At 40.2% G+C, this 9,170-nt stretch overlaps 1 protein-coding gene across 1 annotated transcript; it reads right to left on the bottom strand.

Moving 5' to 3' along the window:
• Window positions 1–1,208: 1,208 nt before the first annotated feature.
• Window positions 1,209–4,955, bottom strand: rpl14 (ribosomal protein L14). The gene is made up of 6 exons (XM_054763909.1): window positions 4,906–4,955; window positions 3,960–4,061; window positions 3,764–3,858; window positions 3,581–3,680; window positions 2,078–2,131; window positions 1,209–1,321 (listed from the first exon to the last, which is right to left on the bottom strand). The coding sequence occupies exons 1-6, from the start codon at window positions 4,906–4,908 to the stop codon at window positions 1,247–1,249; spliced, it is 429 nt and encodes a 142-aa protein (XP_054619884.1). The 5' UTR covers window positions 4,909–4,955; the 3' UTR covers window positions 1,209–1,246.
• Between the last annotated feature and the right edge of the window lie 4,215 nt (window positions 4,956–9,170).

Below are 9,170 nucleotides of genomic sequence, written 5' to 3'. Positions count from 1 at the left end.
AACTAAGTGATCCATTTACTTTCTGTTGTTAATTTAAAATCCATACAAGAAAAAACAAACATCAAAATGAACGCGTTATGACTACAAATATTTTTTTATTTTCAAGTGTACTTCACCAGCTTCCGGTTTTATGTCTCTCCAAAGTTAACTTCATTGTCAATGCGCATCGGCGACGTTCGCCTCTGACGTCACAATTACGTTAATAGAGGAAAATAATATTCACAGAGATTTGTGATAATGCAATAACAAAAATGTTACTTTCGTCCCCAGGTTTAAGTCTGTGCAACACAAGCAACATGCCTGTATAATTAAAAGGTACACTCGGTAATTTTGGAATCAAGTTGTACAAAAGGACTTTATCTGAATGTGCTTTTGGTGGCGCGAGAATTGGCTGTGTGCAATTTCACTCAGTACCTGGACAATATTCAAGCTTGTTATGTAACGGCGAGAAGATCTTGTGGGCTTTAAAGTAGAACCTGTTTGGCCGATGATCTAACGCTCTGCGGGATTAAGGCTAGTCCACTAATTTGGACTACAGGGAGCATGCCATTCACAAAAGAAATAATAGTCCAGATTTTCCATGGTGGGAGAGCTGTGTTAAGTGTTATAGATGACAGTTAACACAGTCAAAATGTTGGTTGCATTCAACTAACAGCAGAAGGTCTTTTGTTATTCTCTCGATTTCCTGACGTTTGAAAGTAAACAAAGCAATATGCACAATGAGCAGACTTCCCCCTGGCGGCCATAAGTGGAAAAGCAGGTTGGTTTCGTTGCGTAATATAGTGACTCACCCCTCCCCATCTTTTCTTTACTATACATTGGAATGAAGCATTTCCGTCGCCCAAGCCTCTGTTAACATGCCTTACATAATTTTTTGCTTTAAATACACTATGTTTAATTATAAAACCACAGCCAAATCACTGGCATTTGCACAGGATGTTTTAAATACTGTTTGTACCCTAAAGGTGCATGTCAGTACATCGATTCAGTCACACTGAAGCAGTGTCAACACAGCAGCCAATATGATGATACACTGAATATTTTGTACACTTAATACACATAAAGCTTTCAAGTTTATGTCCCAACAGCTTGAAGCACGTCAGTGGTTTTAAACAGCGACATCTGCAATAACAAGACATGCACATTTACATTGTTTTGCAACATAAAGCATAACACCTTCTGATTAAAGAAACATTCACAGAAAAAAGTTGAAGAATCAATTTGAAACTTTATTTTGAAAAACTTTTCACTTCTTTGCTGCCACTTTCTTTACCGCCTCCTTCTGCAGCTTCTTCACCTCGTGCCTGATGATCTTGTTCCTCTGCAGGATCAAGCAAAGCTTATTAGAAACATTATAGCTGTTGAATCGATGCCGGTTAAAACCAATGACATGGCCATTGTGCCAGCTTGATAGGACTTTCAATTATAGTGATAGCGACCAGAGTGCAGGAGCAAGTTCGAGGCACTTCAGGTTAGATGTCCTTTTACCTAGTTTGACCCCGCCACATATCTCTATGTGTGACCCAGTGGTCTTAAGCTGGTTGATTTCAAGTGTGACAAAGGTTGTGATCAAGGATAAGTGATACAGATACAGCGAGTAGACAAATAAGCTCTGGTCACACTAACATGTGCCAAGGGAGACCTATATACAACTACATCTAACAACAGTTATGCAACGTCTCTGCTATTCTTACTGATCAGAGCTGCAAAATAGCCCACAATGGAGCCCAAGAAAGTTACAAGTGCCAGACATTACTCACAGCAAAACACAATAGGTGGTTCCTGTGCAGATGTTGCTGCCTCATAGCTGTCTTTGTCATATCATCAAGGTAAACGTAAATGTATCCCTTTCCCCGTCATTTATATGCATTTGAAATTGTTTTCTGCATGTAAAAACTATATTTTAGTTTTATTGTAGTTGGATTTGCAATATTTCTCATGTATGTATTTATTTAGATATTTATTTAAATGAAATGTATTTATTTAGAGCACGTTTCGGTTTGAGTCGGACCTTCTGGAACGAATCAATGCTGCTAACCGGTTCCACTGTACAAAAAAACCCTACTGGATCACTTACCATCCTTTTGGCCTTCATCACCTTATAGCGGTCAAAGTCAGACATTTTGGCCCTCTGAAAAGAAATGAGGAAGTCAGTCATGTTTACGCCTTAAACCTAACAACTAAAGAAAATCACTACTGCCTTTTAAGACCCGGAATTTTGTCACCTTTTTGTCTTCTGAAATGACACTGAAAAAAACGAATGGAAAAAGACAATTTTCCACCTTCAGAGATACAGTAGTATGTGAGCCGTAACAGAGGCGGGGCACCAGTTGGGTGTAAGGAAAGCGACAAAGACAAGGGTGGGACGTTTCACACTTCTCCCATCCTATTGTGTTGGAAGCAATTGTTGCTGTCTGACTAGTCATTTATGCTTCACATCAGACACTGACATCGCTTCAAATTAGGGATGCTCCAATAGATCGGTCACCGGTCAGTATCGGCCGATTTCCGTAAAAAACGTGTGATCGGCAGATGCAGATAAATGCCTTTCAATGCAGATCACAAGAGCCGATCACCTGTGGCTAGCACTATTGCAGCCGCAGCAATGCTTTCGTGCTGTGTAGTGTCTTGCCCTAATCAACGTCTTTGGCAGTGTCATCCTCCCGCTTTGCCTTAAACAAAAGCAATCATGTCTGCCACGTGAAACCTAACTGCTAACACATGCCACAAAACCTATCTTGCGCGAGTAAAAAGCTTCAATACGACATTTGAAGAACAACACTTGGAGTATGGGGAGCTTCGGAGGCTCAGGTCAAATCACCGCCAAACCATGCGGCTAACACTCACCCGTATGCGTGTGACCGTCAGATGGATAAGCTAATAATAATAACCCAAAAATGTTTTGAATTCAGACGAGAGCAGCCTTTCTCAACGGTGGAAGTTCACCAAAGTCTCATCCTCGGGAAGTTTCACAAGTTGTCTTCAAAAAGTAAGTCAAACATGTTTTTGTCTAAATTACGGTGGTTTTATGGTTCCTATTTACATATCATATAGCCATTAGCAGGGGTGCATTAGCAGGGGTGCAGGCAGGAATTCTGGGTCCCATGAAAAAAAAAAAAAAATCGCGTTGCTCCCCATTAATAAATGATTTTATTAGTAATGACCTATTTTTTGGGCCCAAGGGACCCTGGAATTGTCCTGGCTTTTCCCTTTGATAAGGCACCCCTGGCCAATAGCACTCATCATAAATAAATTGAAAAATGTTTTATTAATCCATGTGATCGGTAGCGACCAATTTCAGCCCTGGATAATCGGTATCTGAATTGGCAGCATAAAACCCTGATCGGAGCATCCCTGTTGCTGACTGCCAGCTACACACAGTTGTCAGTATATCCTGCTTTTCTGGCTTGTGTATAAAGACTTCTGTAAATAGTCATTTTGCCAGACAGCTGTGTGAGAGGGGCTACATCTTCCCATTATGTACTAGATGTAAGTGGGTGCACCTGTAGGTTTGTAACGTGCTCAGCTGTGTCAATGGCAATAATGTATTTATCTTTGCCAAGTAACAATCCATTTTCACCTTCTGTCTTGCCTCGATCTTCTTGGCCCAGCTGCTCTGTTCCCACTTCTCGTTGACTTGGGCCTTCTCCCAGGCTCTCCTCACAAACTTCTGGCGGGCACTGTGGATGCGCAGTCATGTTCACAAAGCTCAGTGAAAAGCAAATGTACGACCAGTGACAGGCTTTTAAGTGGTCACTCTCACCTGTGAGGAACTTTGATGACATAGTTTGTGAGCTGCATGACCTTGAAGGGCATAGCTTGCCTCTTCACACCTGTGCAGGGACCGTCAACAAGAGCCTGCAAATGCACCAAGCATACATTTAACAACAATAAAAATTAAAAAAAGAACCCAATTGAAATTACATACAAATCATGTGGCCCAGCCCTTTAGCACTCACCCTATTTTGGTCGATAACGTCAACAATGGCCACGAGCTTGCCGGCATAAGGTCCAAAAGAGATGTAGGCGACACGGCCAATCTCGACAAAGCGCTTGAACACCTGAAAATATAATACACGAAGCATAGTGTTAAAAAGTATACATTCCAGCAATATTTATATGCCAATCATATAAATGAACAATTAATTACAATACGATAAGAAAGAGGCATTTGAGATTGTGCTTCTGCATTTTAAACACATGTACTTGAAGCACTGAAAATATGACAAATTGTATTAGAATCCTAAACTTATTAGCTAGCCATCGTTTAGTGACAGAAGTATTACACATTTATGGATTGTAACTAAAAGGGTCTATTGAATGTCTCCGTTGTCATTAGTGGCATAGCATTGTCAGAATATGACCACGTATAGATGTTGCTCATTTTGCAGTTGAAAGTACACTTGCTTTCGCAACAGAACTTTAATCAGTACGGTGCAATGTGTCAAATGCAAAGACCGTATCAGATTTTAAACATCAAATCGCAAAAAACACCCCACCGACGACTAAACTAGCTACTAGCACGAGCCAAGCTACTCCTCCTAACCATGGCTAAAATAAGCTTGAGCCGAATTACATGACATCTTTCAACAAGCCATATGTTCATATAAAAATGTAACGAGGGTACGATGGTTTAAGCAATATCATTGAGCCAAATTCAAACATGAAAGTTTAGCATGGCCAACGGCCCTGTCTGCCGTCTTGGACCACGTTGTAGTGCGCTTGGTAGCCGACATTTTACAGTCCAGTAAATACGTCGATAAAACGTTAATGCAGGCTTAAAACTCTTTGATCGGTGTGAACGAGTGTTCTTCAGCTTACGTGTGGTGAACATTGTGGCAGATAAGAGGACACATTTCTGAAAAAAATAGCGTACTGTCAATGCTAAAGTCATGGCGAACCTACCATGATGGCAGCCGGGGAGCAGAAAGAACGAGACGACTTCCGGTAGGAGCAGGCACCACTTCCGTTTACTAAGTACGCATGCGCAGTAGGTGCGCACTATATAATGTCTGTACTAGTCAGAGAGAGAGAGAGAGATGTGGTTTAAATTGACTTTACTTACCTTTTTATTATTAAATATGCTCGAACGTTCGTATTTTTGTTGTTTTGTTCTTCATTTGCCTGTTTATTTTCGTTATTTTATGCAGTGCTTATGCTGAGTTAAAGCTGGAGGTGTGTGGAATAGTCGTTCATTAATTGACTTATTTTGCGTTTTATTGGAATGTATTGTAATAATTATGTGTTTGTTGCTACGAGTTTGAGTTCTGACACCTTTGTGTGTCTACACAGATGGATCGCTAGATGGCAGCATCTCCATGTCTAGAATACATGAGCTTGGTCGGAAGTGCAACCTTTTATTCATGTCAAACATTTAAGAAATTCCCTTTACTCCTCGTTTTTGTGTCCAGTGGCTCTATCGTAACGTATACTTTCACCCTACTTCCTTATTTTTTTGTGTAGCATGATGAGAGGTTGATATCTTGGTTGCTTATTTAGCGAAAAGAAAACATAGTCAAAGATCCTCTATGTGAAGTAAGTGCTCTGCAGTTTTTAACGACCTACTGCAAAAACACTAGTCAAAGATCCTCTACGTGACAGGATCACTCTGCTGTTTTTAATTACCGATATAAAAGCACAAGTCAAAGATCTTCTATATATGACAGGAATGCGCTGCAGTTTTTAGTGTCCTACTGCATAAACACGGGTCAAAGATCTTCTATTTATGACAGGAATGCTCTGCAGTTCTTAGTGTCCTACTGCAAAGACACGAGTCAAAGATCCTCTGTGACTGGAATGTCTGCAGTTTTAGGGTCCTACTGCAAAAACACTAGTCCAAGATCCCCTATATGACAGGATCATTCTGCTGTTTTTAAGGACCGACTTAAAAACACTAGTCAAAGATCTTCTAAATGACAGGAATGCTCTGCAGTTTTTAGTGTCCTACTGCAAAAACACGAGTCAAAGATCCTCTGTGACTGGAATATCTGCTGTTTTTAAGGACCTACTAAAAATCACCAGTCAAAGATCCTCTTACAATAGGAGTGCTCTGCAGTTTGCATGGACCAACTGCAAAAACACTAGCAAAAGATCATCTCCTGTACATGACAAGATCACTGCTGTTTTTAAAGACCGACTACAAAAACACTAGTCAAAGATCCTTAATATGACGGGAATGCTCTACAGTTGTTAGGGTCCTACTGCAGAAACACGCGTCCAAAGATCCTGTCTGTGACGAAAGTGCTCCGTTGTTTTTAAGAACCGACTGCAAAAATGCTAGTCAAAGATCCTCAATACAACAGGAGTGCTCTGCAGTTTTTAGGGACCTACTGCAAAAACACAAGTCAAAGATCCTCTTTTTGACATTACAGTATAGAGCTTTGCAGTTTTTAAGGATCTCCCGCAAAAACACGAGACCAAAATCCCCCATATGCCAAGTGTGCCTGGTGTTTTTAGTCATCTGCTGCAAAAGGTTTTCAAGCCACTCAGTGGGTCGTTCTGATGTCATTCATGGGCAAGCTTTGGCCAGCCGGCCGCCAGTTGGCTCGCGCTGCTTTTAGCTTATGCCAGTGTATCGAATGAAGAGTCTGATGAGCTTACATAATATCCCCCCCAAAAAACACTGTTCTGTTGTTCCGCGGTTAAGGTCTCGAAAACCAAACAAAATGCCTTTCTGTAAGAACACCCTCCCGCCTGATGAGCGATAGGAAATGTGATTACGTTCCGTCACATACGCTTCGTCCGGCCTTTCCTGTGGCCTTCTCCCAAAAAAACATGTTTGTTCCCGGGTTGATATTTGTGTAACCACGTGTTACCGGTGAGGGAAATCCTGTCTGACCTCTCAGCCTGCCCTGATGAGAACACGGGTGCATAATGACGTCCAGGAGGTGGACTGTTCATTTTTTATGTGAACCTTTGCATAACTCTAATCTTTGTTTGAGCAGTGCCTCACGCAGATCCAATGAATGTACCTGGAAGCATCATTGCAAGGACACGCGAGCATTATTCACGGTGAGAACACAAATACACACAGATGACGAACGCCGAGTTGCGAGTGAACACAAACACACACCCACAGATGGTTGCAGTTAGAAAGTAATATTTTTACTGAAGCTGACACTGGCGTTTCATGTCTGGAAAATCTGACTAATGCGTGTTTGACAAATCACCTCTGATGTAGTGTAGGCTTTGTTTAATCAGACTATGAAGCATTAAAACAAGCTTGTACAGGGAACAGATGGAAGTGCATCTTCCCCATTAAACTTCAAATGGCTCCATTTAAACTGGCTGTTAGTCCAAAAATGGTAGAACTGGACTCGTGAATGCTATGAATATTTATAGAATGTTTTGATTATTTTGTCAATTATTAGTCATTGTTATGTCAATGTATTTTATTATGTATGTCATCAGTTCTTCTGTATGGACTCTCATTTCATTTTTTTTAAAGTTTCTTTATGGTCTGTGTTGTGTAAAAATACAGCAAAATTAGTGTGCACACAACCTAACTTTAAAATTGTAACTAAATAAAACCTGTCAATAAATAGCCAGGATAAACGTGAAAACATATTCAAAAACTCAAGATTAAAAATAATTTAAACAAATAAATAATCATATAAATACAGTATAGAAATAGTCTTTGGAATTGGGCTCAATAAATCAAACACAAATTATAACAGAACAACACATATGTACAATAAAGACAATAAAGACTACATACAATGCAAACAGTTAAATAAATTGCCTAATAAATAGACGCATGGACTGTCATAAAAATATATAATGTACTGTCATATTAATAATTCGTTTTTTATGCCGCTTATCCTTGCTAGGATCATGGGGGTATGCTGGAGCCTATCCCGGCTGACTTCGGGGGAGGGCCGGGGTACACCCTGGACTGGTCACCAGCCAATCGCAGGGCACCTTAAGACAAACAACCATTCCCGCTCACATTCATACCTATGAACAATTTAGAGTCGCCAGTTCACCTAACATGCATGTTTTTGGAATGTGGGAGGAAACCGGAGTACCCCGAGAAAACCCACGCTCGCACGGGGAGAACATGCAGAGATGCCCAAGCGGAGATTCCAACCCAGATCTTCCAGATCTGCTAACATGCAAACTACTCGGTTGCCGTGTGGCCTAATATTAATAATATCAATCAATCAATAAATAAAAGCTTTAAAATACATAAATAAATGGTAAAAAAAAAAAAAATACAGATAAAAAATGCATTCAAATAATAGTAAAAAAGTAAGTAACTCAATAAATACACACTTGGAAGCTCAATATTTCAATGACAGCTTTTTATTATTTGTGATGTGTTGCTATGACGACACTTCATGGCTCATTTCCCATTAAAGATTAATGCAGATTATTTTGTGTTCAAAAACATTGAAAACGTCACCTAAAGACAACATGCAATTTTAATTCAATTTCCTGTCACACCGCCTAAAAGAGCATGGGAGAGTTCTGAGGTATGATTCCAGCAAATAGTAGGGATTTGTTCCACCACTGGCACATTAAACCGACCCCAAAATAATTTATAAAGTGTTGCTCCTGGAAAACAGTGCAAAGCAGCCAGAATTAGTCGCAGGTCTTATATAACAGGACTCGGGCTTAGTGAAGCTGTCATCTGCTGCAATTGTCAAACAATGGGAGTGAAGGGTGAGAGATAACAGAGCACGGCCACTGCTGTGATAATAACACTGTGGGACGGCTATATTTAGAGGCTCACTTTGGCAAAATTGCCCGGCGCTTGTGTGTGCGTGCGTGCAATGTGTTCTTGTAACATTTTGTGGGGACATAAATCTGTTTACATGCTCCCATTGTGTGGACTCGCCTGTCTTTGGGAGACAACGTAAGGTTAAAGGATGGTTCAGGGACAAGAGCCATGTGGGATGTATGTTAACGTGACATCATCCATAGACGCGTGTGTTTGTTGGAAGCAACAAATAATGCCATAAATACTAATGCCATAAATACTAATCATGTACTTATTTGTCTGTGCAAGCCAGGGGTGTCCAAACCTTTTCCACCATGGGACACGTATTATTGTCCTATCTTTTTACATTTTTATATTATTTGTAAATTATTTTTGTTTTGTATTTCTTGAGAGCCTAATTCCGTAAGTTATTTATATAATGTATTTCTGTCTTAAATTTAATATTAAG

The sequence above is a fragment of the Dunckerocampus dactyliophorus genome, chromosome 20, assembly GCF_027744805.1.
Source record: "Dunckerocampus dactyliophorus isolate RoL2022-P2 chromosome 20, RoL_Ddac_1.1, whole genome shotgun sequence".
In the NCBI taxonomy this organism is placed as follows: domain Eukaryota; kingdom Metazoa; phylum Chordata; class Actinopteri; order Syngnathiformes; family Syngnathidae; genus Dunckerocampus; species Dunckerocampus dactyliophorus.
This window is presented reverse-complemented; position numbering and strand designations above follow the sequence as displayed.

Coding starts and splice junctions, on each gene's coding strand:
- rpl14 (XM_054763909.1), bottom strand. Junction 3,859..3,959: donor ACGTTATCGACCAAAATAGG/GTGAGTGCTAAA, acceptor GTGCATTTGCAG/GCTCTTGTTGACGGTCCCTG. Junction 2,132..3,580: donor AGATCGAGGCAAGACAGAAG/GTGAAAATGGAT, acceptor ATTTCTTTTCAG/AGGGCCAAAATGTCTGACTT.